The following is an 18,015-nucleotide window of genomic DNA, read 5'->3' as shown; positions in this document are numbered from 1 at the left end:
AACCCTGGGGAGGAGCAGGGGACACGCTGCATCCCAGGGGCCCTGCAGGTGTGCTCGGCTGACAGTCTGTTGAGAACCTCGTCTCGTCACAGCTGTGTGTTGTGTCTCAGGTGAGCCACAGACCCTCTCTGGGCCTCCTAGATGTACAGTGAGGACAGGTGTGGGGGCCAGCAAGGAGACCTGCCTGGGAGCAGAGGGACCAGCTGCCACCTTTGCGTGGCTCTCTCCGGGCTGAGCAGCATCACGGTCTCTGCAAAAGCTCTGACGCCGTTCGTGCTCTGTGCTATCTGTGCTGTGGCCCCAGGTCAGGTCCCAGCCCCACGGAGAGTGCTCGGCTGTGTCTGCTACTAGCTGAGGACGCAGGCCTGAACGTCAGTGGCATCCACGCCGCGCACCCTGCCATGGGGCAGGGGTGTCCTGAGAGCCAAGAAAGGCAGCACCTCTGACCAGGAACCTCTGGGGCCATCGGCTGGGTGTCCAGACTGGCCACCGGGAGCATTTGGTGACAGGGAAGATTCCAGGGAGCAGGCCAATGGGGGGAGGAGAGAGCAGCTGCCCCAGGTGCTGGTGATTCTGCCGGGCATCTGCCTGTGGGCACACCCTCTGGGGCCTGAAGCCCAAGGTAGTTTTTTTGGAGGAGAGCATGACAAAGACGTAGAGGACCCCGACTTCAGGCTGCCACAGTCTCAGGGGGAGTCACTTCAGTTCAGCCTCTGCCCTTAAGAGGCCCTGGCTAACTATGGTGTGGACTGGAGGGTGCCAGGCAGCCCAGAACCCCGGGGCCAGGCGCTGCTGAGGCTGCAGGCCCTCAGGACACCGCCTGGAGCAGGCACAGAGGAAGGACAGGGGCCACGCAGTCCAAAAACTCGGTCAGGAAAGCAGCTGAGCAGCAGCTGCCAGCCCCGGCAGCCCACACCTGGAGCACCTCTTTCCCCAAGGCACTGTCCAGCTGGGTCCATCAGAAGCAGACACAAGGCCAGGCAGGGCAGCTGCAGGTTGGGGAGATGGAGACAGAGCCTGTGGGTCCCAGCCTCGCCTCCCTCTTCGGGATTGTGTGACTCCTGACAATGCCTCAGGGTCCCCTGCTGGGAAGACTGACCCGTGGAACTGAATGGGGCCTTGCCTGTGAGGCCCAGAGTCTCCGTGTCCCTCCACCTTCCACCCTCCGCCCTCCCGGAGGCAACAGGACCAGCTGCTGGGCTCTGGCCTGGGGTAGCAGGGTCGTCCCTGGGCTAAGCCAAAGAGCAGAGAGCCCTGAGACCCCTGGGGAAGAGCAGGGGGACACGCTGCATCCAGGGACCCTGCAAGTGGGTGAAGGTCTCCAGCCCACGTGGGATTCTGCCGTGATGCAAAGCTTTGGGCGGAGTCAGGAGGCTTGGGCGGGACCAGGAGCGTTGGCTGGGGTCAGGAGCCCTGGGCAGGGTCAGGAGCTGCCGCCAGGGGCTGTCGGGACAGGGGCTTGTCAGAGTAGATGGGTTGCTGGCCTGTCGTGGTGGACAGGAGACCTTTTGTGATAACTGGGGGAGCCCACTGTGGCCGGGGGCCGTCTTGGTCAGTGGTGGAATTTGGGGTTTTCAGAGCAGGAATGGGAGCTCCTGGAGCAGTTCTCTACTGGCAGCTGTAGAGGGGCCACGTCCACACCCAGGCAGGGCCACGGTGCACACACACACACACGTGCAGAAGGCCCAGGACTCTGGATGAAAGAGCCTTTGGCAAGGTGACCGTGTCCTGACACGATGTCAGCTGTCAGAGGCCACCTGCCCTCAACTGCCCAGGGCAGGAGCAGAGCCCACATGCTCTGTGCATGTCTCTGTCCCTGTCCTCCCCACCCCCACACAGGTGACAAGGCCCATGGCAGCCCCAGAGTCATCTTAAGGGGAGCCGTCCCCCTTAAGGGAAACCCAGAGACACGTGTGATTAAGATTCATGGGATGCAGTCACAGCAAAATGAACCCAAATGTTTATTTTCCCAGGAGTGAACTGTGACACAGTAGACAGACGTAAGGGTCTCAGGGGACCGAATGCAGCAAAAGGCGCTTTGCCACCCCAGTCACACACAGCCTGGGGGCAGACACCTCGCCTGCTGTCCCAAGCCGGCACCCCCGCCCACTGCATTGTGGTCCTGCCCTACCCCTGATCCTCACTGTTCAACCCCAGGCCCTCCACACGCGGGGTTCCGAGAGTGGGCGGGAGCTGTGGGGGCTCCACACGGCACCTGCAGTCAGGGCCAGCTCATCACCCGGGTGGACGCCAGGAGCCTGGCCGGCCTTCCACACACTCAGTTTTTCAATTGCTCTCCCACCAACCCTCACCGCTAGCTGTGCCTGTCACCGCAGGGCCTGTGAGAAAGGGATGCAAAGGCAGAAATAAGGGTCACTCAGCCTCTCCACTGGGAGCGGGTCTGGCTGTGTGTGGCAAATCCAGCTGTGAGAGAGAAGGGATGGCCCAGCCCAGGCACGTCCCACCTCGTTCCTCCTCTCATTGCTGGGGCCAGTGGGACTGGGGGCATATCTGAGGGGCACAGGGAGATCAGGTTGTGTTTTTTTTGTGGGTGAGGATAATCGCTCATTAGATCATCTGCTCGTTCAGCAGCAAACCCGAGGACACCGTCTCCACACAGGCCGTATGGGCAGGGTCCTGGACATTCTGTCCCCAGGGTGCCATGGGGGCAGGAGCCTCAGGCTGTGGCACCAGGGGGTCCACCAAGTACTTGTTCAAAGAGAAGCAGGATCTGTGAGCAACTGTGATAGGCTGCCTCGGGGTGCGGGCAGCGTCTCTCCCAGACTCAGGAAGGGCAGATCCAGGAACTCCCAGCAGGAACAGCCACTTAGCCACGACCTGAGGCTGAGAGGAGTCTGTAGGCAGAATGTTTCCGGCAGGGGAATGGTGTTTGCCTGCGGGGCTGGAGCTCGGGAGCTGGGACTTTATCTCGGGCAGGGAGTGGCAGGGCCAGGTTTGTCTTACTGAGAGCTGTCCCGGTGCCTGAGGGAGAAGGGCTGGAGGCGGCAGCTGCCTCACCCCGAGGCCTGGCACAGCCTCCCTGGGCGTCCTGCCTCCAGTGGCGATGGCGGCTTTGTCAGTGCTGGGGATGCATGCGGTTTGGAGATCGTCCCCCCTGGGGCCTGGCCAGGTCTCTGGCTGGTAAATGAGCAGCAGGCCTGTTCCTACCGTAGCAGGGCTCTCAGCATGCAGGTGCCCAGAGCACCTTCACAGGCTCCAGGGCTGCTGAGGCCGGGGAGACCCAAACCCACCTCTGCACAGGGGCCCTGGGCCAAGGGTCTGTGCCAGAATGCTGCAGCCACAAGTGACAGACACCCAGCTGGAAGGAGTCAGGCAGGCCTGGGGTGGTACTGGCTCAAGCTCCAAATGACAGGGAGGGCGGGGCACCCGCTCCAGGCCCCACAGACCGAACCCTCGGTGTGCCCTCAGCACTCTGCCACCCTCTCCTGCCAGCAGCTGTCCAGCCTGCACTGTGCCTGCCTCCCAAGCAGAGCACAGAAAAAGTTCTTCCTCCCCTGTTCCATTTCAGAAAATCCCAGGGAAGGATTGTGACTGGCTGTGTGTGGTCACCCTGGACAATCTCTGGGGCCGTGGCTGCCTGCACGACCGGGTCCTCTGAGCCCTGTGCCCACCCTGTGGCAGCAGGTCTGTGACCTGAGCTGGGGCTGACAACCACGGCCCAAAGCAAGGGGATGGCCGCAAACGGGGCAGCCGCCCTGATTTTCTACTGCAGGTGCAATTGTAAAAAAGCAAAAATAGGCCGGGTGCCGTGGCTCATGCTGGTAATCCCAGCACTTTAGGAGGCTGAGGTGAGTGGATCACGAAGTTAGGAGTTCAAGACCAGTGTGGCCAAGATAATGAAACTCCATCTCTATTAAAAATACAAAAAAAAAATAGCCGGCGTGGTGGCGGGCGCCTGTAGTCCCAGCTCCTCCGGAGGCTGAGGCAGGAGAATCACTTGAACCCGGGAGGCTGAGGTTGCAGTGAGCCAAGATTGCGCCACTGCACTGCAGCCTGGGAGACAGTGAGACTCTGCCTCAAAAGAAAAATAGTAATAAAAGTAAAAAAGCAAAAATAAAACAAAAATACCCATAGGAAAATCGAAACATACAGGCAACAGAAAAGAAGGTGGAAATAAAAAGACGAGAATAATGATAGCTCTTGGAGAATCGCGTGATGAGGAAGTGAAAACACGCAGTCACTCAACAAACACTATTGAGTGTCTGCACTGGTACCAGTCCAGGGGAGGGGCGAACAGACCCACACAGACCCTGCCCTGGAGTATAGGGAAATGCAGAACAAGTGAGGCACAGACAGAGCCAGAAACAGAGCGGAGGACGAGAGACAGGGAGAGGAACAGAGGGGGTCAGGTGTGAGGAGGAGAAGCAGGGAAGCCGTGTGCCTTCGAGAGGGATGGGGGTTATCATCTCTCTTCTTTGTGTGTGATGGAGTCTCGCTCTGTTGCCCAGGCTGGAGTGCGGTGGTGCAATCCCAGCTCACTGCAACCCCTGCCTCCCGGGTTCAAGTGATTCTCCTGCCTCAGCCTCTTAAGTAGCTGGGCAACAGGCACTCGCCACCACACCTGGCTAATTTTTGTATTTTAGTAGATACAGGGTTTCGCCATGTTGGCCAGGATGGTTTTGAACTCCCGACCTGAAGTGATCCACCCGCCTGGGCCTCCCAAAGTGCTGGGATTACAGGCATGAGCCACCGTGCCCGGCCTCCAAGTCCATCTGTTCTCAGGGTCCCCTGTCTCTTTCAGGACGTGGAAATTGCTCGTGCCTGCATGGCCAAATCCCTCCAGTTTTTTAGCATTTTTTTCAGAGCTTCTCAGCTGCCTTAATTTTAAACTAGACTTATATAAATGTTATTTCTCCTAATGTGTTCACTGTTTTAGTTTTTCACATTTTGTTCTTTAGCCCAAGAGGAGTTAATTTTTCCGAATGATTTATTTTTCCCACGAGGGGCAGTTTTCCCGACAGCATGCACTGGGGAATTCGCGCCTCTCCAGGGATTTTAAATGCCACCTCCATCCCACCCACTTTCCCTTTTACACACACACTGGCTGCTTGCCCCATGGGACACTTCTGATCTCTGACTGCCTGTGCCTCGCCTGGTTCTCATGTGAACTTCAACAAAGACAAGAGTGAACTCGGAAGCGTCTTTGAGCCACATGGCGGATGTGTGGACCAGCAGCCCTCCGCCCCACTTCACAGAGAAAACTGAGGTAGGCGACCTTCAGGAACTTCCCTTCCACCAGACATGGAGAGTGACCGGAAGACAGGAATGAATGAGAGAATGAAGCCCCTTCCCCATCAAGAAACCCCATTCTGCAAAGACAGCAACGCTCCCCACCCCCAGCGTTTTTTTTTTTTTTTTTTTGAGACGGAGTTTCGCTCTTGTTACCCAGGCTGGAGTGCAATGGCGCGATCTCAGCTCACCGCAACCTCCGCCTCCTGGGTTCAGGCAATTCTCCTGCCTCAGCCTCCTGAGTAGCTGGGATTACAGGCACGCGCCACCATGCCCAGCTAATTTTTTGTATTTTTAGTAGAGACGGGGTTTCACCATGTTGACCAGGATGGTCTCGATCTCTTGACCTTGTGATCCACCCGCCTCGGCCCCCCAAAGTGCTGGGATTACAGGCGTGATCCACCCGCCTCGGCCCCCCAAAGTGCTGGGATTACAGGCTTGAGCCACCGCGCCCGGCCTTTTTTTTTTTTTTTTTGAGACACAATCTTGCTTCGTCACCCAGGTTGGAGTGCACTGGTGCGATCTCAGCTCACTGCAACCTCCGCCTCCCAGGTTCAGGCGATTCTCCTGCCTCAGCCTCCTGAGTAGCTGCGATGACAAGCACCCGCTACCATGCCTGGCTAATGTTTGTATTTTTAGTAGAAATGGGGTTTTACCATGTTGGCCAGGCTGGGCTCGAACTGCTGACCTAATGTGATCTGCCCACCTCGTAAGAGCTGGGATTACGGGTGTGAGCCACCACGCCCGGCTGCAATGCTCCTTCGTAGAAAAATCAGAAAATATGAGAAGCAGGAAGAGTGAACAAATACCACCTGTCATAGCCAGCCAGGCTGCTGTTAGCCTTGGGTAGCTGAGGGCACCCCTTCAGGGCGAGGGCCAGCCACGCCCTGGCCACCCGCCACACACTGACCTGCAACTGAGTCTTTCTTTTCATTTCACTATAGAGCCCCGACAGACCCCTAGGCCAGTGCATTGTTAAGCAGAGGTGTGGGATTGCAGATGGAGGTGCTATGATTCATTTCACAATAGCTTTTGGGTGGATGTTTGCGTTACTATGTTATTATATTTGGGCGTACTTCTACCTTTCATTGTTAAAACAGTGCTGGGAACTGGCAGATAAGTCTTAAGAGTATGAATTTCTGGGCCAGGCGCGGTGGCTCAAGCCTGTAATCCCAGCACTTTGGGAGGCCGAGGCAGGTGGATCACGAGGTCAAGAGATCGAGACCATCTTGGTCAACATGGTGAAACCCCGTCTCTACTAAAATACAAAAATTAGCCGGGCATGGTGGCGCGTGCCTGTAATCCCAGCTACTCAGGAGGCTGAGGCAGGAGAATTGCCTGAACCCAGGAGGTGGAGGTTGCGGTGAGCTGAGATTGCGCCATTGCGCTCCAGCCTGGGTAACAAGAGCGAAACTCCGTCTCAAAAAAAAACAGTATGAATTTCTGCGTCCACTTTAACGCTCTTCCTAACTATTGCCAAAATGCCCCATGAAAAAAATCCCCTCTGCCCAGGGAGGGAGATCTGGATGACAGGGGCCCTGCCCAGGGGCAAGGAGGTGAGGGAGCTGCCACCGGGTGGAATGGGGAGCCGGAGGCCAGGCAGACAAGGGCTCCCTGTGAAGACCCCAAGAGGCGTTTCAGACCAGGCACCCGGCCATCCCCTGCCACAGATGAAGCCGCCTTTGTGCACATCCAGGAAGGTGCCCATGCCCATGCCACTGGTGCCCCTGCCCTGCCAGGCCCCTGGTGCAGTGCACTCCCCACACAACCTCACACCACTGTCCTGAGGCCAAGCCCCACGGTCCCTCAGCCTCGGCCTTTCATGGTGCCGCCTGGAGCTTGAGGTGGGGCTCGGGTGGCGCTCTTCGTCTGCAGGTAGAGCCCCTCTTGGGTCCAGGCTGGGCAGTCTTAGCCAGGGGAGAAACTCAAGAGGCCCTCCTGAGGCAGGGAAGCTCCCTGGCTCAGACCCGGACTCCCTCTGCTTAGGGTTCTTCCCTGCCTCCCGGGAGGGCTTCTGTGACCTCATGGGTAACTTAAAGCACAGTAATCTGGTGCCCACACCCGATGGCCAAGGCTCATGGCTAAGGCAGGACCTGCTTGGGCCCGTGTGGGTCCTTTTCCCCTGCACAGCCACCCTCTCCCTCTTCCGCAAGAAAGGCCAAGCTCTCTCTGCCTGTGACCAGCCTGGTGCCTCGCCCCCAGCTCCCCGCTCCCCGTGAGCACGTCTCTGCTGCAACCCTGCTGATCTCTGCTCTTTGCCTGAAACAGAATTGAGGGGGGACAGAACCGATTTGTCAGCTGAGCGCTATTAAAAATGACTTTTATGACCAATCGCCATGTGGCTTCTAGCATCTGACTCTCAGAAGGAGGTCACGGTGAGATTGTTAGGACCCAGCTCCGGTTGTAATCAAGTTATTTATGGGACCGAAGATTCTCTGGCTTTCACATTAAACACCCAGCACGGGAATGGAATTAATGTCAAATCCTGTGTTTTCTGGCAGTAAGTATTATTTATGCGTGAATACACACGCTACTGCCCAAAAATGCCCCTCCCTGCTTTTAGGAGATGCCTCCTAACAAAAATTTCCTTTGTATCTTTATTTTTAGTTTTGAGACAGGGTCTCCCTCCATCACCCAGGCCGGAGTGCAGTGGTGGGATCGCAGCTCTCGGCAGCCTCAGCCTCTTGGGCTCAAGCAGTCCTCCAGCCTCAGCCTCCTGAGTAGCTGGGACCACAGGTGCACACCACCACACCTGGCTAACTTTTTAATTATTTGTAGACGTGGGGGTCTTGCTATATTGCCCAGGCTGGTCTCAAACTCCTAGGCTCAAGTGATCCTACTTCCCTGGCTCCCAAAGCACTGGGGTTGCAGGTTTGAGGCACCAAGGCAGCCTGCTTTGTATCCTTCTTAGTTCTCAAATGTGTAATAAATTCACATTTTTGTACGAGTTGCATACTACTGATAATTATGATAATCTGGCCCAGGAAGTAAATTTTAACAAAGGAAAACGTTTAGATCTCGACATTCCAATTAGTATATCATTTGTTACAATACACAAAAGACTTTCAAAGACCAAAAGATATCAAGGTAAAAGTCTGCTGGGAGGAATGGAAGGAGCGTTAAGGGAGGGGCTGAGGAGAGGTTCGGGCGCTGAAGAAGAGTCTGCTGGGGTCTGTCTGTTTTTGTTTGAGACGGAGTTTCGCTCTTGTTACCCAGGCTGGAGTGCAATGGCGCGATCTCGGCTCACCGCAACCTCCGCCTCCTGGGTTCAGGCAATTCTCCTGCCTCAGCCTCCCGAGTAGCTGGGATTACAGGCACGCGCCACCATGCCCAGCTAATTTTTTGTATTTTTAGTAGAGACGGGGTTTCACCATGTTGACCAGGATGGTCTCGATCTCTTGACCTCGTGATCCACCCGCCTCGGCCTCCCAAAGTGCTGGGATTACAGGCCTGAGCCACCGCGCCCGGCCAGGTCTGTCTTAAATGGCTCATAAAATGTTACTGATTTCCTCACGTTTCTGCTGAATTTTTTAAGCTAACGGATTTCACTTTTTTAGAGTGGTTCTGGGTCTACAGGACAATTGGGCAGAAAGCACAGAGTTCCCGTTACTCAGGCCAGTTGGTCCCTGCCTGCACCTGGCGCTGGTGTGATACACGTGTTACAACCGATGAGCCAACACCGATACATTTTTATTAACTGAAATCCAGTTTCCACTGGCTTTGCCTACTGTCTAGACCAGCATATAAGAGAGAGAGAGAGAGAGAGACAGAGAGAGAGAGAGAGAGAGAGAGAGGAGAGAGAGAGAGAGACACAGAGAGAGAGAGAGAGACAGAGAGAGAGAGACAGAGAGAGAGAGAGGAGAGAGAGAGAGAGAGAGGAGAGAGAGAGAGAAAGAGAGAGACAGAGAGAGAGAGAGAGAGAGAGAGGAGAGAGGAGAGAGAGAGAGAGAGAGAGAGAGAGAGAGAGAGAGAGAGAAAGACCTGCAGGCTCAGTGGCTCACGCCTGTAATCCCAGCACTTTGGGAGGCCAAGACAGGCAGATCACAAGGTCAGGAGTTCAAGACTAGCCTGGCCGACATGGGTGAAACCTCGTCTCTACTAAAATACAAAAATTAGCCGGGCGTGGTGGTGGGCACCTGTAATCCCAGCTACTTGGGAGGCTGAGGCAAGGGAATCACTTGAACCCGGAAGGCAGAGGTTGCAATGAGCCCAGATTGAGCCATTGCATTGCAGCCCGGGCAACGAGAGCAAGACTCCATCTCAAACAAAACAAAACAAACAAAGGAAAAAAGCCTCTGTGCTCTCTGGACTCACTCCTCCCCCTGTGCTCTCCCTACTCACTCCTCCCCCCTCTGTGCTCTCCGTATTCACTCCTCCCCCCTGTGCTCTCCGGACTCACTCCTCCCCCCTCTGTGCTCTCCCTACTCACTCCTCCCCCTGTGCTCTCCCTACTCACTCCTCCCCCCCTGTGCTCTCCGTACTCACTCCTCCCCCCTCTGTGCTCTCCCTACTCACTCCTCCCCCCTCTGTGCTCTCCCTACTCACTCCTCCCCCCTCTGTGCTCTCCCTACTCACTCCTCCCCCCTCTGTGCTCTCCAGACTCACTCCTCCCCCCTCTGTGCTCTCCCTACTCACTCCTCCCCCCTCTGTGCTCTCCCTACTCACTCCTCCCCCCTCTGTGCTCTCCCTACTCACTCCTCCCCCTGTGCTCTCCCTACTCACTCCTCCCCCCTCTGTGCTCTCCGGACTCACTCCTCCCCCCTGTGCTCTCCCTACTCACTCCTCCCCCCTGTGCTCTCCCTACTCACTCCTCCCCCGCTGTGCTCTCCGGACTCACTCCTCCCCCCTGTGCTCTCCCTACTCACTCCTCCCCCTCTGTGCTCTCTGTACTCACTCCTCCCCCCTCTGTGCTCTCCAGACTCACTCCTCCCCCTCTGTGCTCTCCCTACTCACTCCTCCCCCCTCTGTGCTCTCCAGACTCACTCCTCCCCCCTCTGTGCTCTCCCTACTCACTCCTCCCCCCTCTGTGCTCTCCCTACTCACTCCTCCCCCCTGTGCTCTCCCTACTCACTCCTCCCCCTCTGTGCTCTCCCTACTCACTCCTCCCCCTCTGTGCTCTCCCTACTCACTCCTCCCCCTCTGTGCTCTCCCTACTCACTCCTCCCCCTCTGTGCTCTCCCTACTCACTCCTCCCCCCTGTGCTCTCCCTACTCACTCCTCCCCCTCTGTGCTCTCCGGACTCACTCCTCCCCCCTGTGCTCTCCCTACTCACTCCTCCCCCCTGTGCTCTCCGTACTCACTCCTCCCCCCTCTGTGCTCTCCCTACTCACTCCTCCCCCCTCTGTGCTCTCCCTACTCACTCCTCCCCACTGTGCTCTCCGGACTCACTCCTCCCCCCTCTGTGCTCTCCGGACTCACTCCTCCCCCCTCTGTGCTCTCCCTACTCACTCCTCCCCCCTGTGCTCTCCCTACTCACTCCTCCCCCCTGTGCTCTCCCTACTCACTCCTCCCCCCTGTGCTCTCCCTACTCACTCCTCCCCCCTGTGCTCTCCGTACTCACTCCTCCCCCCTGTGCTCTCCCTACTCACTCCTCCCCCCTGTGCTCTCCCTACTCACTCCTCCCCCTCTGTGCTCTCCCTACTCACTCCTCCCCCCTGTGCTCTCCGGACTCACTCCTCCCTATTCTACGACCCCCTGAAAACCGCTGATCTTTTTACCGTTTCCATCATTTTACATTTTCCTGAATGCTGTACCGTCGCAATCAGACAGCATCCAGCCTTTTCAGATTGGCTTGTTAGCACTATTCACTTTGCTTTTTTCTTTTTGAGACAAAGTCTTTCTCTGTCATCCAGGCTGGAGTGTAGCAGTGTGATCTCGGCTCTCTGCCATTACAACCTCTGCCTCCCGGGTTCAAGCAATTCTCCTGCCTCAGCCTCCCAAGTAGCTGGGAATACAGGCACGTGCCACCACCCCTGGCTAATTTTTGTATTTGTGGTAGAGACAGGATTTCACCATGCTGGCCAGGCTGGTCTCAAACTCCTGACCACAGGTGATCTGCCCTCCTTGGCCTCCTGAAACGCTGGGATGACAGGCGGGACCCGCTGTGCCTGGTCGTCAATAGTCACTTTCCACAGCTTGACAGAGCAGTGCTTTTTGTCATGAAGAATATTCTATTGTCTGCATACGCCACAATATTTTATCTGTTCACCTATGGAAGGCTGTCTCAGTGGCTTCTAAGTTTTGGCAAACACCAGTGAAATTTCTATAAACATTTATGTGCAAGTTTTTGAGTGGACGTAAGGTTTTAACTCATTTGGGTAATTTACTGAGAAACGTGAATGTGGGGTTGCGTGGTACGAGTGTGCAGTTTCACGAGAAAAGGTCAGACTGTCTTCCAAAGGGCCGCACCATTCTGCGTTCCATCAGCAAAGAATGACAGCTTCTGTTAGAGTTCCACGTCCCTGCTGGCGTTTGGGGCTGTCGGGGTGCTGAGTTTTCGTTATTCTAACAGGCGTGGCGTGGCGTGGCGTGGCGTGGCTTTGCGGTCCCCGACGGCAGGGGCTGCTGAGCATCTTTTCCTGCGCTGATTTGCCGGATCTTCTCTGCTAAGGTGTCTATTTAGCTCCTTATGCTCACTTTTAATTGAGCTGTTTGTTTTCCTGTTGTTCAGATTTAAGAGTTCTTCGTAGATTTTAGATAACAGTCCTTTATCAGACACGTGTTTCCCAGATATTTTCCCCCAGATTTCTCCAAAGGCTTGTCTTTTCATTGTGTTCACAGTGTCTTTTGCAGAGCCAAAGTATTAAATTTTAATGAAATCCAACTTATCAAATTTTTATTTCATCATATCCTTCTGGTGTTACCTTCGAACGCTCACTGTTTTGTGTAGGGAGCAGAGTGAAAATGCTGGTGTTTAAGAAGAGTTTATTCAGTTTTTTTTTTTTTTTTTTTTTTTTTTTGAGGCGGAGTCTTGCTCTATCGCCCAGGCTGGAGTGCAGTGGCACAATCTCAGCTGACTGCAACCTCTGCCACCCGGGTTCAAATGATTCTCCTGCCTCAGCCTCCCAAGTAGCTGGGACTACAGGCGCCTGCACTGTGCCTGGCCCAGAACAGTGGCAAATCGCTTTGGTATCTAGAATCCATTAGCCACCCACTTATTTCCGTACCTATAGTGTCTCAGACTGTATTCTTGGCAGCTAGTTAAACTTCTGTTGCAGATTTTTAGCTGTAACAGAAAATGTTTGATGGAGTCTATAGTGCTGAGAACTACTTTCTGAAGGTCAGCAATGGTGATGGCCTGGCCTCCCCCTGGACCCCATCTCTGCCAAATACCAGCCTGTGACCTGCAGTTACCCAAGCTTTCTGGGTCCCGGTGTTCTCTGGCAAACAAGGCTCGTGGGGAGACCTACCTCCCAGGGTCATGGAGGGCACATGAGCCGGCCTAGTGCCTGTCCCTGGCCAGGGCCCCACAGACAGCGAGTCTTACATGGTTTCAGAAGGGGCATGACTGCAGGGGAGGTGACACGGGGCAGGGATGCCCGTGCCAAGTGTTTATAAACTGCGTCTTTATGAAAGCCTTGAGCTGGGCCCCACTGGAGGATTCAGAAGGAAATCAGACGTGGGTGCTGCCCTTTGAGGAGGGGGATCAGGATGGGCAGAAGTGCAGCTGGCAGGACGGGAGGCTGGGGTTGTTTTCCTGAGAGCGGCAGGGCAGGGCCTCAGAGGCACACCCGGCACAGGTCAGCAGAGCTGGGGCTGCCCCAGTGTGCCCTGCGGGCCCTAGAGCAAGGCACAGCCCCCCCTCCACCTCTGACATGCCTTTCTTCTCTGCCACGGCGGCTCTCCTGAGCGGGGAGGAGGGGGCACCGTGGGGCTGGCGCCGTGGCTGGGTTGTGGGTTGACGGCTGCAGTGGCATTTTCGGTGCCCTCGGACCTGTCACTCCTCACATGGTTGTAAGCAGCCTGTGTAAGTCAGAGACGTTGCAACTGGTCATGTAACACCCGAAGCCTGTGTTCCAGAGAACTGAGACCACGGGTGTGCCGCTGGTGCTGGGTGAGGGTTCCTGCTCCCGGGTCCTGCGGGGTTTCTCCTCCCGGGTCCTGCGGGGCTCCTGCTCCCGGGCCCTGCGGGGCTTCTCCTCCCAGGCCCTGCGGGAAGCCAGCGCTGCCACAGCCATTGTGTAGCCCCCTGCCCGACGACTTCCCCGTGGTTCGCTGCTGAATTCTCCCACCCGACCTCACTCCCACATTTTTTTTGGCGTTATAATATCTCTGAAACCTGGGAGCATCTTGGCCTTGTTACCGGCAGTGCGTTTTCCTTTCTTAGTAGCACATAAAATAATGGCGCATCTGAAAATCCACGGTGCCTCGAGTCCATGAAGCCAGGGAGCCAGGATCGAGAAATTTCGGGCATAAAATCGGTACCCTCAGGCAACACACCCAACGCACGTGGACTCGCATCGTTCTGTGGGGTGGGCTCAGGACCCCCCACCCCGCCCTGCACCATGTAAAGCACAGTCTGAAAAGCGGGAAAATGCGAGTGCCTGACGTTTGTGTCACCATTTCCATGGAGTCTGGCGGGCTTTAGACGCCACTCCCGTCAGACAGAGGCCCAGGAGCTGGAGCAGCCGGCCGGGCCCCAGCGCGGTTAGTGACCCAGCTGACCAGGGCCCTGCCCAGGGGCTGCAGGAGGGGCTGGCGCTGTCCTCCCCCTCACAGAGCCCCCCGTACTGGGTTTCCATCCCCTTCCTCTGCCAGCCCAGGTGGGCAGAGCTAAGTCTATGAGAGGCACGAGGGGCGTGGGGAAAAGGCGCAGAGCCGGAATGGGGCATGTCTGGCCTGGGGCTGTATTTTTACATCTGGGGACTGGGGACCTCGGGCCCTCACATGCAGAATCTATGCGAAATGAGCCGCAAAACGAGCTGCAGTTCTGCCTCCTAAGGTGACCCTGGGGGCCCCCAGCGCGTGTGAGTTGGGGCAGGAAACAGGGAAAAGGCCCCAATTTTACTGAAACGCATTAAGCAAGGAAATGCACCAGACACGCCGCAAAGTACTTTAGGGCAAGGCAAAGGCTGCGGGGGAGAGGCCAGGGCAGCAGCACGGGCGTTTCTGCAGGTGGACGAGAAACGCTCGGTATTCAAATGAATGCAAAGCGGATGCAAATGACTTGGCCCCGGGGCTGGCGGCGAGCCCGGGCTTCGGTCACACCCGCCCGGGAGGCTGAGCGGGGAGAGCGCGCCCCCTGCCGGCCCCGTGCGGAGGTGGCCCCGGGCCGGCCGGGCGCCGGGCGGGGGGGGCGAACGCGGGACCCGGGCGAGGGCGGGGCGGGGGGGGGTGCCTGGAGGAGCGGCTCCCCCCACTCAGACTCCCGCGCGGACGCCACAAGCCCCGGCTCTAAAGCTGCGAGGTCCGCGGCCGCCGACTGCTGCGAGGTGGGTGTGCGGGGCCCCCACCCGCCCGCCCGGGCCGCGGCCTGCGCAGGGGGCGAGGGTGGGCGCCGCATGGGTCCCCCCCCAGAGCCGCACCCCCTCCACGGTGCCCGCGCCCCGCCACCTCCCCGCGCGCCCCCCGCCTGCGTCCCCCGCACCGCCCCCCGCAAGAGGCCGCGCGCCCCTCTTCCCGGCGCCCGCGCCCGTCGCTCCGCACAGTCCTGCCCCGGCCCCGGCCAGTTCGCAGGGCGCGCCCCGTGGCGGAGGCGTTGGTGGCGGCTCGCGGCGGCGGGGGAGCCCCTCTCCAGGCCGGCGCCCCGGGGCGGAGCTGAGCGCGATGGGCGCCGGGCGGGAGGCAGGTGGCGCAGCGGCGGCGGCTGGGGGGAGGCAAGAGGCGGAGGCGGAGCGCGCGGGGCGGGGGCCGCGGGGCCCCGTGAGACTCTCGGGCGAGCGCGCCGCGCTGGAGCCCGGCGCGGGGAGCCTCAGGCGCGGCGGCTGGACCCGGCGCGGGGCCGCGGAGGCCCGAGACCGCTCGGGGCTGCGTGAGCGCTTTGTTCCCGCGCGGGCGGCCGGCGCCGAACCCCCGGCATGGCCCAGGCGGCCGCCCCGCGCTCCCCGGCCCCGCCGCGCGCCTGAGACCCGCGCGGCACGAGAGGACAGAGCGCGACCGCCCCCCGAGTTGCCGAGGCGGGGACGGAGCTGGAAGGAGAAGCGCCTCCGATCCGGTGAGCCTGTGCGCCGCCCGCCAGACCCCACGACCGTAAGTGTCGCGTCCGTCCCCCGACCCCGCCCGCGGCTGCCGTTCCCGGATCTGCGCCGCAGCAGCGCGGAGCGCACGGGCCGTTTACAAAGTTGGTGCCCGCGGCAGGGTGGAGCCAGCCCGCTCCGCGCCCACCCATTCGGGCTGAGCGCACCCCGGGGAGCAGAGCCTGACCTGCCGGCCGCGGCGAAACTTCAGCTGGGAGCTGCGAGTCCTGCGGGCCCCCGTGGGGCCGCCGGGTTTATCTAACAAAAGCCCTGCGTCCCGCAAGGCAGGGAGCCGAGAGTGGGGAGGCCGAGGGCGGCCCTGGGAGAGGCCGAGGTGCGGGCGGCTGCGCTGAGGAGGAGGGTCTCGAGCTCCCTCCAGCCTCTCCTCCTTTCCCTCTCCCGCTGGGTCCCAGGCGCTGCCCTGCAGGCTGACGGTGGTCTGAGTTGGGCAGCCTGGGCCCCGCCTGGCCCTCCCTCCCCGGGGTCCTGACGGCCGCGGGTCTCGGCACAGCCCAGTGGCAGCGATGGCGCGCGCAGCCCTTGGGAAGCGTCCATCTGTGTTGGGCAGGCCCGGAGCCAGGCTGTGGGAACAGCAGGGAGGGAGGTGTGAGCCTCTGTGGAGGGACAGATGGCTGGAAACGCAGCCCTAGACGGCTGACTTCACTTACGTGGAGCAGAAGGCAGCCAGGCTGGTGGCGGCGGCTCGGAGCCGCTGGGCTCCGAACACGCCGCGGGGCTGGCGCTCCTCCCGCCCCTGCGCCCACCGCGTGTGTGCTGGGGCCGCGGCCAGCCTGCGCCCACCCCTCCCTCCCTCCTGTGGGCTGAGGCCGCTGACTTCGGGCCCATTCCAAGGCTCAGGAAGAAAAACGTTTCCCTTGAGGCTGGAGCAAATCGCGTGCTCCTGCGGGTGGGGGCTGAACTGTAACTGTCCGCCCCACGGCTGTGGCCCTGGCCCGGGTGCGGCTTCTTGGCGTCGGCTGGCCGGGGGGTGCGTTTCCTCTCCGGGACCAGGAACAGGAGGTTCCCAGGGCAGCCACCTCGGAGGACCAGGTCGGCCGGGGATAAGGGTCGGGGGCCAGTTACTCTGTGCCTGGCGTTGCTTTTCAAGTTGCTGTGAGGTTGGGAAACTTCTTGAGGCTGGAACTCCACTGCCTCCCCCAGACCTGAAGGGTGAGGGCTGGGCCTGCGCCTGTCCGACCCTCGCCTGCCTTCTGGCATGGCTTTCCCCGCTGGGGAGGAGGCAGGAAGGCCCAGCCCTCAGTTCCTGGGCACTCTCGTCGGTGGAGGGCTGGCTCTGTGTGGCGGCGCTCCAGTCTGGGCGATGGAAGTCAAACTTCACAGGGTCAGACAGGCAGATGCTGTGGGCATCGGGCATGGGGAGGGTCCTAGTCTCTGCAGCCGACAGTGTCGTGTATGCAGAGCCGTGGTATTTTTTTTTTTTTTTTTTTTTTTTTTGAGACGGAGTTTCGCTCTTGTTACCCAGGCTGGAGTACAATGGCGATCTCGGCTCACCACAACCTCCCCCTCCTGGGTTCAGGCAATTCTCCTGCCTCAGCCTCCCGAGTAGTTGGGATTACAGGCACGCGCCACCACACCCAACTAATTTTTGTATTTTTAGTAGAGATGGGTTTTCACCATCTTGGCCAGGCTGGTCTTGAACTCCTGACCTCGTGATCCACCCACCTTGGCCTCCCAAAGTGTTGGGATTACAGGCGTGAGCCACTGCACACATCCAAAAGGTTTTTTTTTTTTTTGAGATGGAGTTTCAGTCTTGTTACCCAGGCTGGAGTGCAATGGCGCGATCTCGGCTCACCACAACCTCCGCCTCCTGGGTTCAGGCAATTCTCCTGCCTCAGCCTCTCGAGTAGTTGGGATTACAGGCATGTGCCACCATGCCCAACTAATTTTTTGTATTTTTAGTAGAGACGGGGTTTCACCATGTTGACCAGGATAGTCTCTATCTCTTGACTTCGTGATCCACCCGCCTCGGCCTCCCAAAGTGCTGGGATTACAGGCTTCAGCCACCGCGCCCGGCCAGAGCCGTGCAATTTGGGACTGTCCTGCTGGGCAAGTGGCCACTCTTCCATAATGAAAGGGAGACAGAAAGGAAGAAGCGCCCAGAGCAGGAGGAACAGATGTGGCCTCCGGTGCTACTGGAGAGCGTATTGAATCGGGACCAGCTTCCCGCAGGCTCCATCTCTCCTGGGATGTGCAGCAATCTAGTGACAGGGAGAAGGGAAGCTCACATGAGTGGTACGTGGCGCCGGCCGTGCTGTTGCCACCTGTGAAGCCAGGGCCAGTGAGGGGGAGGGCTTCCCCCAGACACCTCCCTCCAGAACCCTCTGTGGCTGCGGCGGCCACACGCCAGCCGCCCAGCTCCCGAGCTCTTCCCCTGCCACCCTCCATCCTGGTAATTCAGTTACCACCTCCAGGAAATCTCTCTGCTTTGGCTCCACGCATTTTCATTTCTGCATGACTGGAAGAAATTAATTTTTCTCCCTACGTGAGGATCTGGAGATGCTGCTGGCAGGCTGGGTCACTAATCCCCAAAATCCCAGCCCCCAGGGCTGCACCGGGAAGGCCAGGGGAC

The 18,015-nt window shown here is 58.7% G+C and overlaps 1 protein-coding gene across 10 annotated transcripts in view; it reads left to right on the top strand.

Moving 5' to 3' along the window:
- Positions 1–18,015, top strand: part of CBFA2T3 (CBFA2/RUNX1 partner transcriptional co-repressor 3) — a 98,148-nt gene that overhangs the window by 16,841 nt on the left and 63,292 nt on the right. For 3 of the 10 annotated variants that reach the window (XM_035281609.3, XM_078357986.1, XM_008986374.5), the window contains exon 1: positions 15,116–15,438. The exons of 2 other annotated variants lie outside the window; for them this stretch is intronic. Coding sequence is in view for 1 of the 8 variants with exons in the window: in XM_035281600.3 (XP_035137491.1) it covers positions 15,016–15,403 (388 nt within the window). In the remaining 7 variants the exon portion in view is untranslated. Of the gene's footprint in view, positions 1–14,611; positions 14,682–15,008; positions 15,439–18,015 lie in introns of those variants that run through there. 5 more of the 10 variants (XM_078357987.1, XM_035281604.3, XM_035281599.3 and 2 more) reach the window with 3 other exon arrangements.

Source organism: Callithrix jacchus, chromosome 20 (genome assembly GCF_049354715.1).
Source record: "Callithrix jacchus isolate 240 chromosome 20, calJac240_pri, whole genome shotgun sequence".
Classification (NCBI taxonomy): domain Eukaryota; kingdom Metazoa; phylum Chordata; class Mammalia; order Primates; family Cebidae; genus Callithrix; species Callithrix jacchus.
This window is presented reverse-complemented; position numbering and strand designations above follow the sequence as displayed.